This window comes from Rhinopithecus roxellana, chromosome 9 (genome assembly GCF_007565055.1).
Source record: "Rhinopithecus roxellana isolate Shanxi Qingling chromosome 9, ASM756505v1, whole genome shotgun sequence".
NCBI lineage: Eukaryota > Metazoa > Chordata > Mammalia > Primates > Cercopithecidae > Rhinopithecus > Rhinopithecus roxellana.
The window spans coordinates 142,723,025-142,748,105 of NC_044557.1; the positions used below are offsets into that span (position 1 = coordinate 142,723,025).

Below are 25,081 nucleotides of genomic sequence, written 5' to 3' on the forward strand. Positions count from 1 at the left end.
CCTTTTTACAACCACCACCATGGTAATGACAGGCACGATTTGTTAAATGTATTCTATGTGCCAGGTGTTATGCTCATGGCAATATCTTTTAAGACTGATATTAATATCCTCTATTACAGATAAGGAAATAGATTGAGTGAGTTTAAATAAATATACAAGGTCACAGATTTAATGATGAAGAGACAATGTACATATGATCACAAAATCTCTAAAGTCACCAGTCTTTTCACCCTTTACAATGCTTTCATGTTTCTCTTCTTTCAAACAAATGGGAGTTTATTGGCAGGAATCATGATGTTGACTTACATATTTCTACAGGGTCTAGCATAGAACTAGGTGTACGGAAAACAGCAAAACTGTTAGAGTGAGCCCAATGGACAATAGTAAACATCTCCCAAACAACCGTGCTAGTCCCTAATATTAAAAACCCAGGCAAAGCTACTATGGATTAGAATGGTGGTGCCATGCACAGTGCTTTGGCATGTGATAGCTGCTACTTTCTCAACCACCATAAAAATAGTCCTTGGCATCTATTGTTCCCATCTTTATGTCCATGTGTACTCAGTGTTTAGATTCCACTTATAAGTGAGAAGGGGTAGTATTTGGTTTTCTGTTCCTGTGTTAATTCACTTAGAATAGCAATCTTCAACTGCATCCATGTTGCTGCAAAGGACAAGATATCATTCTTTTTCTATGGATGCAGAGTATTCCATGGTGTGTTACGTACCACATTTTCTCTATCCAATTCACCATCGAAGGGCACCTAGGTTAATGCCATGATTTTGCTATTGTAAATAGGGCTGCAATAAACCTATGAGTGCATGTGCCTTTCTGGTGGAATGATTTATCTTTCTTTAGGTATATAACCAGTAATGGGATTGCTGGGTTGAATGGTAGTTCTTTTTTACGTACTCTAACAAAGTACTTAAAAACTGCTTTCCATAGTAGCTGAACTAATTCACATTCCCACCAATGATGTTTAAGTGTTCCCTTTTCTCTGCAGCCTCACTGACATCTTTTTTTTTTTTTTATTTTTTCCTTTTTAGTAACAGCCATTATGACTGGTATGTGATAGTATCTCACTGTGGTTTTGATTTGCATTTCTCTGATGATTAGTGATGAGCATTTTTTCATGTGTTTCTTGGCCATTTGTGCATCTTCTTTTGAGAAGAATCTGTTCACGTCCTTTGCCCACTTTTTTAGTGAGGCTATTTGGTTCTTTGCTTGTTGAATTAAGTTCCTTATAGAAGCTGAATATTAGACCTTTGTCAGATTCATAGTTTGCAAATAACCAAAATATATTTAAAATATGTCACAAAACCACAAGTGTTTGATAATGATGGTGATCTGAGAAAAACAACCTTTTTTTTCTCTATTGGTATTTTATCAGTAATTTTGAGATATGTGAAAATAAAACTGGACTCTGAGAAAAAACTGATGTTTTACATTTTGAAAGAATTTCAGATTTGTGAAGGACAGAATTCCCCTATGCCAAGCTTCTCCTAATGTTAACATCTTATATATTAGTAACTATAGCAAAAATTTCAAAACTAAAAAATTAACATGAGTTTAACACAATGAATTAAACTCGGGTTTATTTGGATTCCACTAGTTTATGTTTTCTATTCTAGGATCCTATCCATGACCACACAGCACATTCTGAGGTCTCTTCAGCATCATCTAGTCTGTAACAGCTCCTCAGTCTCTCCCTGTCCTTTATGACCGTGACACTTTGAAGAGTATTGGTCAGTTATCTTGTAGAACATCCTCAGTTTAGGTTTTTCTTATGTTTTCTCATGACTGGATAGAGGTTATGCATTTTGTGGGAAAGATTCCAAACAGCTGATGCACCTTTCTCAGTGCATTAGGTCCAGGGGATACAAGTTTTATTACTGGTTATAATTAACCATGATCACTTGGGTAAGGTAGTATCCCACAGGTTATTCCACAGTAAAGTTACTATTTAACTTTGTAAGTGTTTTTGGGGAGATATCTTGCAACTATGCAAATATTCTCATTCTCCTTTACCCACTAACTTTAACATTCATTAGGGGATCTTGTAACAATTATTATTTATGGTGTTTTAATGGTTCCCTCATATATTCTACATTCATTAATTGAAATTCTTCTGTAAGTATGGACACACAGATATCTGTTTTATTCTTTAGGTTATAATCAAATACAAATACTATTGTTATTTAATTTGTTGCTTAAATTTTTCCAGCTTTGGCCATTGGGAGTTATAATAAAGTGTGCTCCCACATCCTGTGAACATGTTTCATCTTCTAATGTACTTCTTTACTTTCAGGTACCACAAAACGCCTCCAAGCTCATCTTAAATTTCCCTTGTCCTGGCCCAGAAATCAACCACTTCTCCAAGGAGCCTTGGTTCTTTTTACTGGAGAATAGTATTTAGAAATGAAAACTAGGGGCTAGGTGTGCTCATTGCTTTGGGGTCCTCTCAATAGAGAAAGTTAGGCAGACATAGTCAAGTATCATATAACAACATGTGGTCAACGATGGACAGCATACAACATACAATATGCTCCTGTAAAATTATAATGTAGCCAAAAAATCCCATTGTCTAGTATTTACTATACTATGCTTTTCAGTGTTTGAGTATCCCACTTATTTATTTTAAAAAAGTTAACTGTCAAACAGCCTCAGTCAGGTCTTTCAGGAGGTGTTCCAAAAGAAGGCTTTGCACTATTTACAACACCAAAGACTTGGAACCTACCCGAATGCCCACCAATGACAGATTGGGTAAAGAAAATGTGGCACATATACACTATGAAATACTATGCAGTCATAAAAAAAGAACGAGTTCCTTTCCTTTGCAGGCACATGGATGAAGGTGGAAATCATCATTCTCAGTAAACTAACACAAGAACAGTAAACCAAACACCACATGTTCTCACTCATAAGTGAAAGTTGAACAATGAGAACATTTGGACATGGGGAGGGGAACACTGGGGCGGTGGAGGGCAAGGGGAGAGAGAGCATTAGGAAAGATACCTAATGCATGCGGGCTGAAAACCTAGATGATGGGTTGATAGGTGCAGCAAACCACCGTGGCACATGTATACCTATGTAACAAACCTGCAGGTTCTGCACATGTATCCCAGAACTTAAAGTAAAATTAAAAAAAAAAAAAAGCGCCTTTGTTATCATAGGAGATGACAGCTTCATGCATGTTACTGCCCCTGAAGACCTTCTAGTGGAACAATATATGAGGTGAAAGATAGTGATATTGATGATCCTGACCTTGTGTGACCCTAAGCTAGTGTGTGTATTTGTGTTCTAATTATTTTTATTATTTGAACTCTTAGCCTATAAATCCAATGTGTTCTAATTTTTAACAAAAAAAAGTTTTTAAAAGTAAAAAAAGCAAAAATTTCAAAAATAGGAAAATACTTATAAAATAAAGATATAAAGAAAATGTTTTTGTACAGCTGTATAATGTGTTTTACGCTGTTATTACAAAAAAGTCAAAAAGCTAAAATGACAAGTTTATGAAGGAAAAAAGTTACAGTATGTTACAGTTAATTTATAATTGAAGAAAAGGTTTTTAAAAATACATGTACTGCAGCCTAAGCTTACAGCGTTTATAAAGTCTACAGTAATATGTAGTAATGTCCTAGGCTTTCAAATCCATTCACCAGTCAGAGCAACTTCCTGTTTTGCAAGCTCCATTCATGGTAAAGTGCCCTAAACAGGATTACCATTTACAAAAAAAATCTTTAATGTCATATTAGTTACTGTTCATTTTTTTGGGTACTGTTTATTTTCTGTTTAGATATACAAGTACCATTGTGTTACAACTGCCTACAGTATTTGCACAGTAGGAAGCTATACAGGATTATAGCCTAGGAGCAATAAGATATGCCATATAGTACACATGATGTTCACACAATGATGAATTCACCTAATGACACAGTTCTCAGAACATATGACTGTTATGAAGTGATGTATGACTGTATATATAAGTATACTCATATGTATACACACATCTATATTTGTGTATCCATCCATCTATCCCAATTAATTCATATTAACATCACCAAACTGAAGCCAGCACAAGGTTCATTCCAGCCTTCCCCCACTTGCTTATCTGTACATCTTCAACAGTGAGAAACCTGGCTCTCATGATCTGCACTATATTGATTTGTTCAATTCTAGTAAACATATAAAAGAGGTCCAATATTGCTAGCCTATACCTATGCGAGAAACGAATTTATCTCCTAGAGTACAGTGTTTGTGTACATTTCTTTTGTCTTACACTGGTTTCCAAAGTTATGGGTCAGCTTTTTTTTTCTCACTCTTATTACCATGTTTAGGTGGAAAACATATTCCTTTGTTACAGTCTGAATGGGTGGATCACGAGGGCAGGAGTTCAAGACCAGCTTGGCCAAAATGGTGAAACTCCATCTCTAGTAAAAATACAAATATTAGCTGGGTGTGGTGGTGGGCGCCTGTAATCCCAGCTACTTGAGAGGCTGAGGCGGGAGAATCTCTTGAACCCGGCAGGTGGAGCTTGCAGTGAGCCGAGATTGCACCACTGCACTCCAGCCTGGGTGATAGAGCAAGACTCCATCTCAAAAAAAAAAAAAAAAAAAAAAAAAAAAAAATCCAGTACTGTTACAGCCCACAGCTAACACCATATTCAACAGTCAAAGGTGGAATGTTTTTCCTCTAAGACCAAAAACAAGGCAAGAATGCCTAGTCTCACCACTTTTGTTCAACATAGTTTTGGAAGTTTTAGAGCAATTAGGCAAGGAAAAAAAAAAAGGAAGTGAAACTGTCTCCGATGCTAGCATAATCTTATATATAGAAAAACCGTAAAAACTACCCCTCCCCAACAACTGTTAGAACTGCTAAAGTCCGTAAAGTTTTAGGTTATAAAATCAACACACAAAAATGAGTAGCATTTTTGTACCCTAACTACTCAAAGAATTAAGAAAACAATCCCACTTCCAAAAGCATTAAAAAAAAAAAAGTAGGAATAAATTTAAGCAAGGAGGTAAAGAACTGTACACTGAAAACCATAAAACATTGAAAAAGACACAAATAAATGGAAAAAAATTCCCATGTTAATGAACTGGAAGAATTAATATTGTTAAAATATACCTACTAACCAAATTCCAATGTCTTTTTTAATAGGGATAGAAAAAAATACTAAAATTTGTAGGAAACTAGAAACTACTCCAAACAGCCAAAGCAATCTTGAGCAAAAAATCAAGGCTGGAGGCATCATTTTTTGACTGCAAAATATAAAGCTACTGTAATCAAAACAGCATGACATTGGTATTAAAAACAGAAAGCCAAGAAAAAATCCCAAGTAGCTAAGGTCAACTACTTGACCTTTCTGGGAAAGGTTCCAAGAACATACAATGGGGAAAGTACAGCATCAGGTGCCATGGCATCAACCACTGCCTTCTGTGGCTTATGCCAGTCTGAGATCCAAACTATGCCACCATCCCCTCTTAGATCCCTACTTTAGGCAAAATAGAAACCAGTCACGTGGGCAGTCCAAAGACAGGCCAGAATATTGTAATCAAGTCCCACTCTCTTCCTTGTATCCCAAGAGAGGGAGTAAGCAATTGGGCTGCTTCTTTAGGACTATGCTATACCATGCTGTGGAGGGACTTGGGCAAGGACAAGTAACATTGCTTTGAAATTTCCTACTGTTTTAAATGTTTTTTCTTTTTTTTTTTTTTTTTAAATTCAGAGTTTGCCTGGTTGCTGTACATCTTTGGTTTTCAGAGCACATTTGAAGTTATTTCAGATAGTCTTACTTGTTCATGGAATGTTTCCCTAAGAAAACAAGGGCCTGGAGCTTCCTAGTCCACCATTTTGCCCCATTTCCCTTTTATTGCTCTAGTCTTAGTGTTACGGGTTTAATTCAGTCCCCATAAGAGAAATTAAAGTACTAACTTTCAGCACGTATGAACATGACCTTGTTTGGAAATAAGATGATTAAATTACAATGAAGTCATTAGAGTGGGCCCTTATCCAACAATACTGATGTCCTTATTAAAGGGAGACATCTGGACACAGATACACACCTACAGAAGGAAGACCCTGAATCTACCACAGGAGAGGACAGAGGCGTGGAGGAGACTCCCTCTCATGGTCTTCAGTAGGAACCAACCCTATTTTCACCTTGATCTCAGTGATCAAGAACCATGAGACAATAAATCTGTGTTTTTTAAGCCCATTTGTGGCATTTTGTTATGGCAGCCAAAGGAAACGGATATACTTAGATGCTACCTCACCATAGCTTCAGATTAATTTTATCACTTTTGCAGATGGGAGTGTGCCCTAGAGAAGAAAAACTGGGACAACTGTGAATCAGTACTTGCTCTTCCATAAACTTCACTGTGATCCTGAATAAGCTGCAGCATCTCTCTAGATCTCGGCCTCCTCATATGTAAAATTTGAAGCTTGCTCTAAGTCAGTAAATACAAGCCATGCAAGCCTGTCCATGGAGTGGGAGCCCAGGATGAGTACAGAGGTCTCTGAAATCCCCATTCACTTTCAAAAAACAGCTCTCGGAAGTAGACTGTAGTCTTGAATCCATTCTAGTTCTGGTATTCCATGATTGTAGAACTCTGTTGATATAGACCAATAAATAACCACAAGAAAAGATCAGGAGATCCCGTGTGTCTCTATAGCACTGACCCTAAATGGAAACCTATGCTGATTAAGTTTATGCTAAATGCTGCAAAAAAGCCTCTCCCCTATGAAATAGAGCAGGTACCCCAAGTTTTACCATGCAAACCTTCCACAGCAACAAAACTGCATACATTGTTAACTGACATGGTTTGGCATGTCACCCAAATCTCATCTTGAATTGTAGTTCCTGTAATCCCCATGTGTCATGGGAGGGGCCAGTGGGAGGTAACTGAATCATAGGGGCAGTTTCTCCCAGGTTATTCTCGTGATACTAAGTTCTCATGAGATCTGAGGATTTTATAAGGCCCTTCCCCTTCAACTCGGGTCTCATTCTTCTCCTTCCTGCCACCATGTGAAGAAGGACGTGTTTGCTTCCCCTTCTGCCATGACCGTAAGTTTCCTGAGGCCTTCCCACCTCTGCGGAACTGTGAGTCAATTAAACCTCTTTCCTTTATAAATTACCCAGTCTTGGGCAGTTCTTTATAGCGGCATGAGAATGGACTAACACATTAGGAGACTGGAGGGAAGATGGCAGAATAAACCCCTGTTCTCTCCTATTTAGGAAGCAGAACTAATTAGCCCCACTGACCCACCTTTGAGTGTCTCAAAAGGGAAACTCGACACTTGCCCCCACTACTTCATTAGCATCAGGCAAAGCACTCTATCTCTTTTGCCTTACTGTGTGGCAAACCCAGTGGGGCAGAGCTCACCTCTACTCCTTTAGTTCTGATTGCACAGCCTGTAATACGCTTAGGCTGGCAGGCTCAGCAGGCCTGGTGGCTATTCAGGTCCCAATCACATTCTCAATATAACTTTCTGCGGGTGCCTTACACTTTGCATTACAGAGCAAAGGCTTGACTTCATTTCACTCATCACTCTGCTCTGTGTATACACTCCTCTAGCCAGAACATTACAGAAGGGTAGGGGATATAAATCAGGTCCCAAACTCCACCTTGTACTGGCAACCATTACCATGATCCCTGTAACTTAATTTCCTGACCTTACAACCAGCCTAGAAGTTAGATGTTACCATATCCCTGCTCTCCTCCAGGAAGCAAAGCTTGGGAACTGGTATTCCTGGGCATCAGGGCCAGCTGAGTAGTGATGAAAAGGAGCTCTAAGTTGCCAGGCAGTGTGTGCTAGGCAGTGCCGATATCATGATGATTAAGACCCCTTGAGGGGTTCACCAACCAGTAGGGGAAAGAGATACACAAAATACTGGGTAACACATTTTTTATAAAATACTCTGCGTTTCCACAGAGTTGTTTACAAAGCAATATAGGATCAGAGAGGAGGAAAGAGTCTGTATCAAATATGCTAAATTATAAATCCAAGAAATCCTTGTTGGATGATGGCAATGGGGTGATAAACTATGGTGGTTGTTACACAACTGTGCAAAGTTACAAACACTGGTGTACCATAAAATCGGTACACTTAAGTGGGTGAATTTTATGGTATAAAAATTATACCTCAATAATGCAGTTTAAAAAATAAAGGTGGTGGTTGAATGCAGGGGCAGAACACTAAGGTGGCTCACATCTCAATACTGTGATCAGATGATTGTAGGAAAATAAAGTGAAGAATGAACTTATAAAAAAATGTGCTGAGTTATCATGGGGTTTCTATCATACCACATCACATTATACCACGAGGCAGGATGAGTTTAAAATGGATCTCTGTCACTTACCAAAAATAAAAAAGAAAGCATGTAGTTAAACTTTAAAATTCTGCTGAAAATATGAATTACATTCTATTCTCTAAAAATACTTTATTTTGACACAGGAATCCTAAAAGTAAAAAAGAGACTATGCTTTTATTAAAGATGTTAGGCTTCATCACTAGCCTTTTAATACTAAGAAAAATGCTGCCAGATATGAGAAAGATGTAGGCTAGTAACTTGGCTTTCTAAATAAAGGATCTGACCATATGTACAATGATTGTAGTATGCTTTCCAAACCAAGACAAACTTAACCAATGGTTAACAAGTTTCTGAAAATACACTGGGGTCAAGCCAGATGTTAGGTATTTCCAAAAGATCTACTGGAAAATTTTTAACGGGCAACTAAAAATAGCTTCCGTCAGTATTCTTGATCTGGCTAAATTTTCTCACCTTTAAAAAATATATATATATGTATATATTATAATGTATGAGTATGTAAATGTTCAATGAAACAACTACTGTCTAAAATGTTCCTCATATACATACTAAAAATCATTCAGAAACTATATTTATTATATTTCATCTTGTGTCACTCCTCATCAAACATCAAGCACTTAGCAATTGATATAGAGGATATAAAACTCTCTATCCTTCGCATACTAAGAAAAATCCTTTCTTTACATCTCAGCCTCCATAATTCTTTGCTCCTCAGTGATTCTAAAAATGCTTTAGGACAAGTAGGCTACTAACATAATCACATTCCATCTGCTCACCAACCTGTCTGCTCTGAATATTCTGAAGTTGAAGATAATGTGAAACGAAGATAACAATATTTGTAAAGTACATTACTTTCATCATATTTAGAAGTATTAAAACTTTCCACAATAAAACCCTTAAAATTTCTAAGTATCCATCTCAATCTCATCATCAAGAGAGATGCCACTTGACATGAAGCAAACAATGTATTGTCATTTTTAAAAAAATTTGGCCTTTAAAGCTAAGAACTGGGTGTCAAATCTTTCCAGTTTCCTATACACCTGAGTTCAGCTGAGAAAACACGTACTTAAATGTTAAGTGTGAGCTCAGATTAAATGTTAAGTATGAGATATGATTCAGGTTCTTGATCAAATTACATTTCACAGAGCTATATGAGAGAGCTGTCCTAGTCCACTGTGTGTTGCTAAAACAGAATTCCACTGGCTGAGTAGTTTATAATGAACGGAGACTTATTTCTTACAGTTTTGGAGACTGGGAAGTCCAAAGTCGAGGGTCCTGAATCTGATGAGGGACTCTCTTGCTGCATCATCCCATTGTGGAAGGTGCAAGGACAAGAAAGTGTGAGACAGCAAGACGGCTATGAACTTGCTTTTATAAGAAACCGACTCCTGCAATAACAACATTAATCCATTCAAAGCCCTTATGACCTAATCACCTCTTATGAAGCCTTGTCTAACTGTTGGGGGACATATTCAAACCATAGTGTTCTGCCTGTGGTCTCTGAAATACATTCATTTCATCACAATGACCCTAGTTTTAACTCTTTCTAGCACCAACTCAAAAGTTCGAAGTCCAAACTCTCACCTAAATCAGATACAGGTCAATTTGAGGCATGATTCATCCTTAGGCAAATTCCCCACCAGCTGTGGGCCTGTGAAATCAAAACAAGTTATCTACTTCAAATACTATGGTGAGACAGATACAGATGCTCCCATTCCAAAAGGGAGATATAGGCAAGAAGAAAGAATTAACAAAACCCAACTCTAAAACCAAATAGGGAAAACAACATTAAGACTTAAAGCTGGAGAATAGTTTCCTTTGATGTCCCAAATCCTGGGAATACTGGAATTGGTGCTGGGCCCCCAAGGCCTCAGGTAGCCCCAACCCTATGACTTCGCTGGGCTCAGACCACCCAGCAGCTCTCATGCAATACCCCATGACATCTTTTGAAATCTAGGTAAAGAAAGCCATGCCTCTACAACTTTCACATTCTGTGAGCCTGCAGAATTAGCACCACGTGGATGCTGCTAAGGTTTATGGCTTGTATTTCCTAGAACAGTGGGCTGAGCTGTAGCTAGACCTGCATACACCATGGCTGGGGTGGCCAAGGAATGCTGTGCCAGAATGTAGGGAACAGAGCACTGAGGGGGCTCTGGTGGAGAGCACCCTGGGCCCATCCCTTGAAACCATTCTGCCCTCCTAGACTTCTGGGACTGTGATAGAATGGGCAGCCTCAAAGATCTCTGAAATGTATTTGGGGGTTATTCTCCCATTGTCTTGATCTCTTGTATCCACATCAATATCCTTTGCAAATGGTTGCTTGGTCACAACTGTGGTTTGCTTTCCCAAACATGCTTTATCATTCTTTGTAAGGCCAGGCTGAACATTTTCAAAATCTTTGTTCTGCTTCTCCTTTAATTATCATTCTATCTTTAAGTCATTCCTCTCATATCTTACTCTATGTGGTTAAAAGTAGCTACTTAACTCCATCAATATTTTGCTTTGAAATCTATTGCACCAGGTATCTTAGCTCCTTGCTCTGCATTCCATAAAGCCCTTGGGCAAGAATTCAATTCAGCCAAGTTCTCTGTGACATTATAACAAGGACTGTCTTTACTCCAGTTTCAAACACCTTGTTCTTCATTTCTACCTGAGACCTCATCAAAATGGACTTTACTGTCCACGGTTCTACTAACATTCCAATCATGATCACTTAAGTAATGTAACTTAAGAAGTTCCAGATGGTCCTTAAATTTCTTGTCTTCTCCTGAGCCCTCACTGAACTGCCAGGGGTGCTCCATTTGCAGCAATCTAGGCTTTTTCTAGCATTCAGTTCACAACTGTTCCAGCTTCTATGCATTACCCAATTCCAAGCTCCTTCCACATTTTCAGCTTATTGTTATAGCAACAGCCCTAGTTCTCAGTACCAATTTTCTGTCGTAGTGTGTTTTGGGTTGCTATAACAGAATTCCAAGAACTGCATACTTTGAAATGAACAGAGATTTATTTCTTACAGTATTGGAGGCTGGAAGTTCCAAGTCAAGTAAGGGGCCTGCATCTGGTGAGGGCCTTCTTGCTGGGGTCTTCTCTGACCCCCACCTGCTCTCATGTGCTTTGCTACCCTTCTCCTAGTAAGGCAGAAGGTCAAGAAAGCGCAAAAGAGCAAGTCGGGGATCACAGTTGCTTTTGTAACAGAACTACTCTCATGATAACTAACCCACTCCCATGATAACATTAATCCATTAATTACTGCAGAGCCCTTTTCCCTTATGACCTACCAGTCTCTAATTAGGTGCTACTTCCTAACACTTTTGCATTGGGGATTAAGTTTCCAGCACACGAACTCTGCAGACACGCTGAAACCATTGCAAGTCTTCCCTAATTCTAACCACTGAAAACCTTTTTCCTTTAAATACCAAAATCCAAAAGATTGATCCACGTTCAATATCATTTTTAGCTAACAATTTTTTAATTAAAAATACTTTATTGTAGAAAACTCTAATAATCAATAGCTAACAAAATTAAGTGATCTCGATTCTTTAGTATTTCAAGTTAATGGTCAATTTTTCTTAACTATGGCATTTCTGTTTATCTTCTTACAGTCAGGGTGTCTTCACTGAATATAAATAGAACAATCAAACTAGTAATATCCTTTACATAATCACTATACATATATAGATTTAATCTTAGTTATTCTTCATATAGATTGTCTTGTAAGTTTGTTATACCAGTATTAATATTAGCATTATTACCTTACCAAGAGTCCAGCATGATGCAGTACCAGGCATGTTAGGAATTTGAGTAGAGTGAAACAGATAGCAATGACAATAAGAACATTAAATCTCATTCTAGTATTTCAGTGAGGTGTAATGAGTATCTAGAAAAGACATTTAATTGTATGAGCACCTCAAACGCAGAACTGAGTTTTATTCCTTCTGTTTCTCCCAACAATAAATGAATGCATTATTCCTTCTTTATAGTCAAGTATCTCACGCAAATAATTTTTTAAATTTTTCCATGGTGAGTTCTCTTTACTTATGACCCTAAATGCCAAGCTCCCTACCTCTCTCTGCACACACTCAAATTAAATTTTTGGTTATATATTTAAAATATCTGTTTTATCTATACCATTGTCCAGCTTATTAGTGTACCAAGAGTCCAGTATGCTGTAGTATCTGCCATATTAGGACTAGGAGTATAGTCCCACAGATAGCAATGACACTGGGAATGTTATTCTAGTATTTCAGGAGGCACAGCAGCAACTCCTTCTTGCCTTAGTTTGCTTGTTAGTAATGATTGTCAACCTATAGATGGCTATTTGGAAGTTTAAAATGAAAATTACTTTCATTTTAAAGTTCCTTCATAAATGTCTTCATCCCAAATAACTTACTCAAGCAAGAAAGTTTTCCTTCATTTATCTACATCTACTATTGAGAAACACTACTCTGATTAACAATTTTATATATCTACATTCACTAGGGATTAAGGATAGTTATTTAACATGGTAAGCCATTGCAAAAAAGGAAATTACCATGAGTTATCTTTTTTCAAGAAAATCAAATAATTTTATATCAAGGTAAAAAACATTTTAACTAAAATTAGGAAGTATTCTTTTCATTAGCATGTAAGTTCAATTCTAAAAAGTACACACAAAGAATCTCTACTTTTCTTCATGGCTGATTCTAATGTTGGCAATTAAACAAAATGAAGCATTACAACAAAAAAAATGAAAAACTTAAGTGAAAGGTAACGAATTATATGAAAAAGTATAAGGTGGTACAACTAAATCAGTCTAAACTAATAGAAAAACTCTTGGGTGAAAATAAAACTATTTGTCCTTATGAGATTACCATCTCCCACAGAGAAACAACTGAGATTACATTTTTATTAATACGTATTATTACCTAAAATGAAATGAGAATCAATGCTGAGTTAAGTGAAATACGACAAGGGAATCAAATAATCAAAGTAAAAGAGCCCTAGAAGGGTTCTTTTCTTGGAAAAAGAGTTTTCTGAAGAATTCACAAAGCAAAGAGACTTTGGAAGTAGTTACCAATTTCATATTTAGGCCCTTGGGTTGAATGAAGAATCAAGGTGCCCACACAAAAAAACAGGTACTAGTAATCCCATTGCCTCTATTATCCCCCAAGAATATACACAGAGACGTACATGCACACACTCACACCGTCATAGGCAGTGTTAAACATAACGGCAAAGAAGTGGGAGGACATCTTTGGAAAGTTTTCTCTACTTCCTAATTTCAGCAAATCAGCCAACAAACAGGCAGCACTGATTTCCTGAAAAGACCCGTCATGATTTAAATTTGCAACAAGGAAAAGAAAAGCCAGACTACAAAGTGTTGGTATTTAAAATCAAACTTTCTAAAGCTCATGGCTATCACAACACATGACTGGAAGGACAGAAAGATACCAATGTGCTACCACCTCACCTAATTAGCCAGGACAATTTAATATGTGAGGGCAGACAGGAAATAGTTTAACTTATTAGCAAATACAGCTAATGTTTTAAACTGTTCTTGTTATAAAATGAGTTGTAGGGCAATACGAAATGGCAGCAAAGGTTATTCCACGATGCAAAGTTAATGAGTTGCAGGGCAATACAAAATGGCAGCAAACGTTATTCCATGATGCAAAGTTGTAAAATGCTTATCCAGAGTTAAAAAGAACAAATGTGCTAAATGACGAGCAAGGCCAATGCTGCTGTAACTAAAACACCGAGGGAGCACCAGCGTAGGGGGAACCCAGAAGTTCATTATTTATAACTGTTTTCTTGCTGACTTTATTAAAATGGGGCAATACATGAATTTTTTTTTTTTTTTTAAACCAGGATAAGACAGTGATATGGTTTGGATCTGTGTCCCTGCTCAAATCTCATGCCGAATTGTAATCCCCAATGCTGAAGGTGGGGCCTGGTGGGAGGTGGCTGGATCATAAAGGCATTACCCCCTTTGATGCTGTTCTCATGATAGAGTGAGTGAGTTAGCATGAGATCTGGTTGTTTAAAGGTGTGGGGCACCTGCCCCCTCTCTCTCTTCCTCTTGCTCTGACCATGTGAAATGCTGGCTCTCCCTTCACCTTCTACTGTGATTTAAAGTTTCCTGAGGCCTCTCCAGAAGCTGAGCAGATGCCAGCACGATGCTTCCTGTATAGCTTGCAGAACCATAAGCCAATTAAACCTCTTTTTATATAAACTACCCAGTCTCAGGTATCCTTTATGGCAGTGCCCGAAGAAACAAATTCAGAAAAATTGGTCCTGAGAAGTGAGGCACTGTTATAAAAATACCTGAAAATGTGGAAGCAACTTTGGGAACTAGATAATGGGCAGAAGCTGGAAGAGTATGGATGGCTCAGAAAATGACAGGAAGATGAGGGAAAGTTCGAAACTTCCTAGAGGCTTGTTAAACTGTTGTGACCAAAATGCTGATAGTGATGTGGACAATAAAGGCCAGGCTGAGGAGGTATCAGATGGATATGAGCAACTTATTGGGAACTAAAGCGAAGCTTATGTTTGTTATGTGTAAGCAAAGGACCTGGAAACACTGTGCCCCTGCCCCAGGGATCTGTGGAACTTTGAACTTTAGAGTGATGATTTAGGGTATCTGGCAGAAGAAGTTTCTAAGCAGCAAAGCATTAAAGAAGTAACCTGCCTGCTTCTAACAACCTGAGCTACTATGTGTGAGCAAATAAATGAAATAAAACTGGAACTTATATCTAAAGTTTCCAGTTTGGAAAATATGCAGCCTGGCCATGTGAAAATTTGCAGCAGGCTGAAGACATTTGCATAACTAAAAGGCAGGCAAGTGCTCACAGCAAGAAAATGGGGAAAATGCCTCAAAGGCATTTCAGAGACCTTTGCAGCAGCCCCTCCTATCACAGGCTTGGAGGCCTAGGAGAGAAGAATGGTTTCATGGGCCAGTCCCAAGAAAGTTTCACTGACCTGCACTACTCCCTGCACCCCAGCCACTCTAGCAACAGCTGTGGCTAAAAGAGCCAAGGTACAGCTCAAGCTGCCACTCCAGAGAGTGCAAGCCATAAGCCTTAGTGGCTTCCACATGGTCTTAAGCCTATGGGTATGCAGAGTACAACAGTTAAGGCTTGGGAGCCTCTGCCTAGATATCAGAATGTATGGAAAAACCTGGATGTCCAGGCAGACATCTGCTGCAGGGGTAGAACTCTCTTGGAGAACCTCTACTAAGGGAGTGCAGAAGGGAAATGTGGGGTTGGTACCCCCCCAAAGAGTCCCCACTGGGTCACTCAGTGGTGCTATGAGAAGAGGGCCACCATCCTCCAAACCCCAGAATGGTAGAGCCCCCAGCAGTTTGGACCCTGCACCTGGAAAAGCCATAGGCACTCAACGCCAGCCCAGGAGAGCAACGGTGGGTGCTGAACTCTGGAACAGCCAAAGGGGCAGAGCTGCCCAAGGCCTTGGGAGCCTATTCCTCACAACAGTGTGCCCTGAATATAAGAAATGGAGTCAAAGCAGGTTATTATGGAGCTTTAAGATTTAATGACCACCCTGCTGGGGTTTTGGACTTGCACAGGGCCTGTAGCCCCTTTCTTTTGGCTGCTTTCTTCCTTTTGGAACAGGAGTGTTTAGCCAATGCCCATACCCCCATTGTATCTTGGGAGTAACTAATTTGTTTTCAATTTTACAGGCTCATAGGCACAAGCGACTAGCCTTGTCTCAGATAAGACTTTGAGTTAATGCTGGAATGAGTTAAGATTTTGAGGGAGTGTTGGAAAGGCATGATTGTATTTTGCAATGTGAGAAGGACATGAGATTTTGGAGGGGCCAGGGATGGAATGATATGGTTTGGATGTGTGCCCCCTACAAATCTAATGTTGAATTGTAATCCCCATGGTTGCAGGTGGGATCTGGCGGTTGGTGATTGGATCATGGGGGAAGATTTCCCTCTTTGGTGATGTTCTCATGAAAGTGAGTAATTTATTGTGAGATATGGTTGTTTAAAAATGTGTGGCACTCCCAACCGACCCTGCTCTGGACATGTGAAGTGCCGACTCCCCCTTCGCCTCCTGTCATGACTGAAAGTTTCCTGAAGCTTCCCCAGAAGCTGAGCAGATGCTAGCATCATACTTCCTGTACAGCCTGTAGACTGTGTACCAATTAAACCTCTTTTCTTCATAAATTACCCAGTCTTAGGTATTGCTTTATAGCAGTGCAAGAACAGACTAAAACAGGAGAGATTTCTCACAATTTGTAAACACTGTTGTAGAAAGCAGCAATAAACATGAAAGTCAAAGGATGGAAGAGAAGAACATTAATTTTCCTAATAGACAATACTGAACTTATTTTATTTTCCTATTTGTGTTAATTGTTGTAGTTTCTGAAGATCTTCATGCAGAAACATTTTAAACAATTCCAACATAAGATATAAACTCCCATATCCACCTCAATTCACCTCATCCTACACCATTCCCACCTTCAGAAAGAGTAATTACTTATTTTGTTTATCACTTAGACTGGAAATTTCTTAAAGCCAAAAAATAGAAAATGCCTCAATGCCTTGTATACTTTTGTTCTCCCCAAATTATCAGCAGGCTGCATGGTGCAAATAGTTCAACAAATACATGCTTCATTAATAATAAACAATTGAGCAAAGGAACTTGGAAAGACAAATGGTCATGGTCCTGTATGAGGCAGCTGAGACCTTCCACAAGTCAATCTGACTCATTGCTCTCTTCATTCCAATTTCTGTATTTGCATCTTTGTACAGTCCTCCCTCTCCCCTCAACCTCATGTTGTGTTCTCATTAGGCAAGGATCTGTGTTTCATTCATATTTGTATCTAGGGCACAGCACTGGGCCAGGCACGGGAGAAGCTGGGTAGAGCCTGTGGAATAGATGAATAAATAAATGATCCTTGCTACTAACTGGCTTAAGGGAAAAACTCTAGTAATTCTATGAGCATTTAATGAGACTAGCAAATTGATATAAAATTCTCTTAATGTGCACTGTATCAAAGGCTGGCATGGAAACATTCAGACTCAATCTCTGCTCTTCAAAGACTTTATAAGACTGTGTGGCTGCAGAGATACCAGGCAGCATGGTGGTGCCATAGGAGGCCATAACAGCGGGAACAATCCTGGCTTTCCCACTATACTGGACTTTGGACCCTATTGACGAACACTTCTTGACTTAATTTTCCTCATATATAAAGAACACTGGACTAGATAAGTACTTCTCAAAAAAATTTTTAAAGAACATATACCTTAAAAATATTAAACAGAACCCTGTACATGTATGCAAAAGAGATAAAAGCAGAGCTGTTTTCATCAGTTGAACTAGGCATAATACTTATGGGAAGCAGAACTGGGTCCCCATCAATTTTCCTCTTCCCCTCACTCACACCGCCAGGCGAGGCCCCAAGACATCTCCCTGTAACCCAAGGTTACACTGAACCCAGTCAGAAAACCAATGATATAAAAACCTGTAAAGTTTATAACAGTTATAACATTCTCCGGTTCTAACATTCAACAATTCTACCGTGATTTCCTCTAAGGTTCTAACAGCCACATCAAGATGCCTCCTGTGCAAGTCTCCTATGCATCATCCTATAGATTTTGCAGCATCACTACCTTTCCTGTAACTATTTTCTAAACTACACACTTGTAGGCTTACCTTTTAAGAAATGCGGTTCCTTCAATACCATTAACATCCTTTCTATAGCCTTTTACGGAGGCTTCATTACATAAAAACACTATGATCAGCAACAGAGGAGATGAAGGGACAAATCCAGACATGTATCATTTCCTTAAAGAGCTTACCATCTAACGGCACATTACCACAAACAACCATAATGGCGTGTAGAAACTGCTGGTGTCATCGGATAAAGTAAAATGGAAGCTTAAGGCTGAGATCATACTTCTGGTTAGCAAGATCAGAAAAAACTTCCAGAAAACAGATGGAATAGGAGCTGGACTGTGAAGGATGGCAGGCTTTGAACATAAGAAGATTATGGGACACAGGTTCCCAGCAGAGGTGACTTCACGAACACTGGCAAAAAGGCAGGCAGCGATGGGACTAGCAAGGGTAGCTATATCTACTAGGAGCCTAGTTGAAATGGGGGCTGTGTGAAGACAAGAATGGAGAACAAAATCAATAACTGGCAGAATGTGAAGTGCCTAATTAAAGTTTTACAGCACATGGGAACTTCACAGAGGTTGAAGTACAGGAAAGACTGGAGATGGAAGCCGTTGTTAAGGAGGCAAACAGTATAAATACTTGAATAACAAAAGAATGGCAGGAGTGAAGAGGAAAGATGCTGTTTGGAGCCATTTCTGCAGGGGTTGGAAGTGGTGGCGTGGGAGGGTGTCAAACATGATGTAAAGGCTAAAATCCAGGTAAGCCGGAAATGCTGGTGTCATTAATAGAAATGGAGCACACATGACAAAGTTTGGAGACAGACGATGAATGCTAAGCGCCAGCAGAAACATCCTGCAGGAAAATGCAAACACTGAACCGAAACTTGGGAAAGAGGTCAGAGCTGTATATATATAGGAAGACTTTTTAGAGAATGGCAGAAGAAGTTTTAAGAGTGAATTGCAATTGCTGAGGAGGAGGCTACACTGGAAGAAGACAATTCTAAGTGTCCATCTCACACTAAGGGATAATATGAGGAAAATGGGTCAGAGAAAAAGTGTAGTTAGAGAGGCATGGGAGAACCGGGAGAGCACAGTGTCATAAATAATTATATCCATGTACACACACATTTATGAAGGAAAAAGCTTGGTGGGTTTTTTTTTTTTTTTTTTTTTTTTTTTTTTTTTTTTTGAGACCAAGTCTCGCTCTGTCACCCAGGCTGGAGTGTAGTGGCACGACCTCGGCTCACTGCAACCTCTGCCTCTTGGGTTCCAGCAATACTCCTGCCTCAGCCTCCCGAGTAGTTGGGATTACAACCGCACGAAACCACGCCCAGCTAATTTTTGTATTTGTGGTAGAGATGAGGTTTCACCATTTTGGCCAGGCTGGTCTCGAACTCCTGACCTCAGGTGATCCGTGCTCCTCAGCCTCCCAAAGTGTTGGGATTACAGGTGTGACCCACCGTGCTTGGCTGCTTAGTTCCTTTTCTAAAGGATCACATACGTTGTTATATGTCAGGGTTCTCTGAAGTGTGTTCTAAATAAAAAACACCAGTTTTAGATGTTAAAATGTGCTTTAAGATAAAAATAAGACTCAGTGATTTAATAAATTGGGGTACTGGCCATTTATTTCCTACAGAAATTCAAGATATACGTCAGATTTTTAAATGCAAATTTCTCCTGCAGGAATTCAAGATGGACACCGATTGAACAGGCTGGTTACAGATCTGTTTAATTTTGTTTGAGCTAGCATTTATTCCAAGACTTAGGTGTCCCATAATCCCTTTGTTTTATATCTGCTTCACAGAGTAGTACTTTTTCCACAGGAGGAAACATTGATATATGATAAAACTCAGAAATTTACAGAGTATTAGAAGTAGAAAAAATACTTATGATCATTTCATCCAATTCCTTCATTTTATAGGTGAAGACAGAAAGTTAATTATATGATAACCACTATACTGTCTTCTTCTAATTCTTGATAAAGTATAAAAATATAGTATACGTATATGCATATGAACAAGAGAGACAAACAAAAAAAGAGAAAAAAAAAGAAATTGAGGCTTTGAAAGGTACAGCATCAGGAATCAACTGAAGAGCAACTTGCTTTATGTTCAGTGTTTTCGAACATTTCACAGTGTCATCCGGAAGGTTACACAAGGCTCAATAATTGCTCAGTCTCGCAAAAGAGGAAACTGAGGGCTACAGGTTAACTTGGTCAGTGAACCAGCTACTACATGAAAAAGTTGTAATTCATGCCAGAATTTACGACTCTGAAATCCAGGCTTCTGAACAAGATGCTCTGCTAACTTCACAAGAGGGCCATGGAAGAAGCCAGTTACTGGGTAAACTCCCGCCCCTCCACCCTTGGATCACACGGAAGATACAGCTTTCTTGCATCCAACTCTGACTACCCATAAATGAATAAATAAAATCTGCTGTAACAAATTCAAAAAAAAGCTAGATTTACAAAAGAGGTCCTCAAGAGTGTATGTATTTGTTTTTTAAAATAACTTCATAAAAGAATCTTCAATGTATTCTCTTCCTCAGAGTGAATACAATGATGCCATTTTTATTTATTTTCTCTAGACTGCATATTCTGCATATGTCAGGATGTCCTTTTTGCATTTCTGCAAGATTCTGACTATATCCTTCACAAAATTTTTCTATGAAACCCACTTTTGTTCATGAGAAATAAGCCCAAAGAAGAATGATCACCTTTGATAGGAGACCATTAATTCTTAATAATCTGTTTTCCCTGAAATGGAACACTGCCTTTAAATGAGTCTCATCATGCATATACATACAGACACATAAGTCATATATATATATATATATATATATATATATATATGCAAATATTAAATTCTTAACTTTTGACTCCCTAACTTGCAATAGTACCATATGACTCTAGAGTGAGTGGAAGCAATTCAACTGGTGCTGATACTTTAAAAATTAATACCCGCACACTGTATGTAATACATAGTCAACTACTAACCCATGTTCCTCCAATGTGCAGATGATAGAACAAGTTTTATCTCCCAAGTTATGATTCTGTAAACCTGAGTTCATTGTAGAATGCTGTGTTAGGTCATGTGGTAAAACAATACTTACGAATACTTAGTAAAAACAAAAAATAAAATCCATGAAGTTCTAATTACAAAAAACACATTTTGACCTAATTTCCTGGTAATGTGATTAAAAATTTCATATTCTTCCATAATGTTTTTAAAAATTAAAACTTTGAACTGCTATACTGATTAGCGGAATTTTCACAAGAGTGGTAGTGTTCTACCTAGACTTAGATGTAGCTCATCTTTAATAGCATATCCCGAAGTATGTACCCTGCAACACTACATTTTACTGTCAAAGAGAGTCAGGAAATATTACACGTTCTATTCCTCTCTTGGGGACTGATAACACACGTTGGCACTGGATAAGCTCCTAGAAGTTCTGCAGTTTAAATAAAATAGCTTTATTCAATCCATCATCTCCCAAGCTTATTCTATTCACAGAACCTTTTTTGTTGTTGCTGTTGTTGTTTTGTGCTTAGTATCTATCAATGTCCCAGTATGATTAGTATCATAGGAAATAAACCTGGAAAGCCATGATCTATGATGATAGGAAGGAGATAATTAAAATAAGTGGATGATACCAAAACCATTTGTATTAAATTTTGGAATACATGCTATTCATCAGCAGATTTTTCTTTTAGAATGTTACTTTTTAAAAGATAAATTTAAAAGATAATTAATTACCTACAGGTACAGTAACCATTTTAAAAGCGGAATAGGAACACACTGAGTACCAAAAAAACCACAGTATACTCTGGGTTTACTGTGTAAAACTAAAGTAGGTTTTACTTGTATCTGGGTTTACTTGTATAAAACCAAAGTAGGTAAGACACTTGGTGTAAAATGAGAATTGGCAATGCATATTTAATCCTCCTTTAAGATCACTTCCAAGGCATAAAGACAGTAGGAAAAAAGTGAGTAGTTCATTATTAAAAGGCTGAAGTCCAGCACACTTACACTGCCCATTCAAGCTTCTCATTCTTGATTGAGTTGTACAGAGCCTGTAAAGAGAGAAAATGAGATCAAATTATTCTTTCCATTCTGTTCCACATTTTGAATTCGGCAAATGACCAAGTAATTCCTTCATAACAGGATAGGCACGAAGCCCCCCTTGTCAGTCATCTTGGGTTTAGAAAGGTGAAGAATACATGGGGAGGCAAATGAGCATTGGGTGAACGTTTCGTGAAACAAAGAGACTTTCACAAAGTTAAAACTGTCTTTTATCAGTAAGGCACAGTACTGTACTACATGTCGCTATCGTAACATATTAGGATGTGATTAAAATTACACTGTGTATGCTATTTCTCATATTGAAAATATGGTCTTGTAGTTTCACTCAGTTGGCCAGTGGAGTACTCATACTTTTTTCTTTTCTTCTTTTTGTCAGTCTGAGTCTCACTCTGTTGCCCAGGCTGGAGTGCATGGCACAATCTTGGCTCACTGCAACCTCTGCCTCCTGGGTTCAAGTGATTCTCTTGCCTCAGTCTCCCAAGTAGCTGGGATTACAGGTGTGCACTGCCATCACACCTGGCTAATTTTTGTATTTTTAGTAGAGACGGAGTTTCACCATGTTCGCCAGACTGGTCTTGAACTCCTGTTCTCAGGTGATCCGCCCACCTCAGCCTCCCGAAGTGCTGGGATTACAGGTGTGAGCCATGATGCCTGGCCGCCTTTTTTTTTTTTTTTTTTTTTTTTCCTTTTTCATTACTGAAAGAAATAGAACTGTTTTCATGGCAAATTAAAGAGTAAGATACATGGCAGGGGGACTGAAGCCAGACATGGAAAAGCATCTTAGAACTGTTTTAGAGTTTCCATACCACTGACGTAAGCAGTTTTTATTATCAGTGAAACATCCCAATTCTGCCTTATAGTTATTAAGTATTACATTGTGGTGTGTGTGCGGTTGTGGCAGATTAGACAGAAAGCTTCTTTAGACCCTTCGTAACAATAATAGTATAGTTAAGTCAGCACAAGACTGCCACCCTGATTCTCCCAGCTCTAGCATTACAAAGGTCCTGGTAGTCAGCTTGTTCCACTATACCAACTACCAACAAACATTTTTTTAAGAGACAGGGTCTTGCTATGTTGCCCAGGCTGCAGTGGAGTGGCTATTCACAATCATGATGATAGTGCACAACAGCTTCAAACTCCAGGGCTCAAGTGATCCTCCTGCCTCAGCTTCCTGAACAGCTGGGACTACAGGCACATATCACAGTGTCTGGCTTTACTTTTAAATTTTAAGTCAGATGTTATAAGGAACACACAAATGCATTTCTAAGATACAAAACCACAAGAGCAAATTATATTCAACAAAATAACTGTATGCATAACAATATTATGATGATGTTGGAACATTTTTCCTCAAAGAATAACTTGGATCAATTAGAACGTGAAGGCTTAGCCAAGACTTCATTTACTCTGAGACAGAAAAAAGGAGGATCATATGTCATCTAACCTCTTATCTTTCAAACAAGAAAAGGCAGGTTCATAAAGTTGTCCAAGCAGCACAGCAGAGCAGAACTGCCTTGTATTTCTATCCTTTGGCTCTTAACATTGTCTCACTCAAGCGTTTACATGTGTGTAAGCAAACCCCGCACACCAATAGTGAATTCACTTTTCAGCAAAATACTTCCAAATTCAGTACAAATTTATTTAAGTTGCAGATTTTATATTATTTATGACTCAATACATGTATTCTTAGCCAGTATCTTGACAAACTTCATAAAAATTCTCCATTGTGGCTGCAATGGTCAATTCAACTACTGAAAAATTACAGTAGCTAATAAAAACCAGGTCACATTTTTTATTTTTCAGGACATGGTGTATATTCTCAAACACAAAAGGGATAGAACATACAATTAAAATATGGCGTATACTGAGGCACAAAGACCATGCTATAAATTGGATATTCATTTTGAAGAACTCAGGTTTACTGAAGAGCTCCAATCTATGATACAGTTAATGTCTCAGGAGGCTGAACAACTATGGAAACGCAGAGAGTTGAAATCTAGCTCAAGTCTCAGTAGGGCTTTTGTTGGACAAATGCCTTTTAAATGAATTATATTACTTGCATGAGCCATTTTGAACCCACAAGTAACAGTGGGCTGAGAAACTACAAATGAAAAGAGACAGATCATTAACGTTTCTTTAGATACTACTATCATACTCAATATTATCCAGAGCAATTCACAATGTGGCAAAGATTTTTTAAAAATCTGTTCATAAAAGTAGATGGTTTAAATGACAGCTAAACATCTAAAATTTTTCTAATACATTCATTTCTGTTCTAGCACAAATTTTTTCCAATACTTTTGCCCTCAAGAATATTTTGCTTAAAGAGAAGTAGAATTCTAAATTTAAAAATTCTTGCTATTCAATCAGCCAGATATCTCATGAAGATAATCTATTACAAAGCACCTTGACGAATTCCACAGACTTGCAGTACTGTAGATCAAGTCCTCTCATTGTGTAAATAACACAGAATAGATTTTTTTTTACTGTAGCATACCGAATCCAAACAGTGGATGTCATCCCTATTCTTTTCAATTGCAAAATTGCAAAGGAATTTTCCTCGTTCTTTGTAGTGCTTTATCACGATTCACTATTTTTCTTAATAAAAGGAAGACACTTTACAAATGCATTCAAAACTTAAATACATTCTCTACACAACTTCCCATCTTTTTATCTACTCAGCCTAGTTAAGAAATGAATTCCCCTGATTCTTCTTTACCTCTAGCCTAACAGTCATTACTTCCTTTCCCGTGTAGCCTAGACGTCATGGTCTCTCACTTCCACCAGTCTAGTTAATATCTTCAACTTCTTTGTTCTGCTGCTGTACATGAAAATATTAATAGATACTATATAATTTTTTTTTGAGACAGGTTCTTGCTTAGTTGCCCAGGTTGGAGTACAGTGGTGCAGTCATAGCTCACTACAGCCTCAAAATCCTGGGCTCAAGGGATCCTCCTGCCTTAGCCTTCTGAGTAGCTGTGGTTACACCTATATAACTCTTGGTTAATCCTGCTCTGATTTCTCCATATGAAAATCCTACAGATT

The 25,081-nt window shown here is 38.3% G+C and overlaps 1 protein-coding gene across 2 annotated transcripts in view; it reads right to left on the reverse strand.

The window, feature by feature from the left end:
• Positions 1-25,081, reverse strand: part of PSD3 (pleckstrin and Sec7 domain containing 3) — a 492,789-nt gene that overhangs the window by 114,659 nt on the left and 353,049 nt on the right. For both annotated transcript variants that reach the window (XM_010363497.2, XM_030937734.1), the window contains one exon: positions 21,983-22,026. In XM_010363497.2, the coding sequence (XP_010361799.1) occupies positions 21,983-22,026 (44 nt within the window). The remainder of the gene's footprint in view (positions 1-21,982; positions 22,027-25,081) is intronic.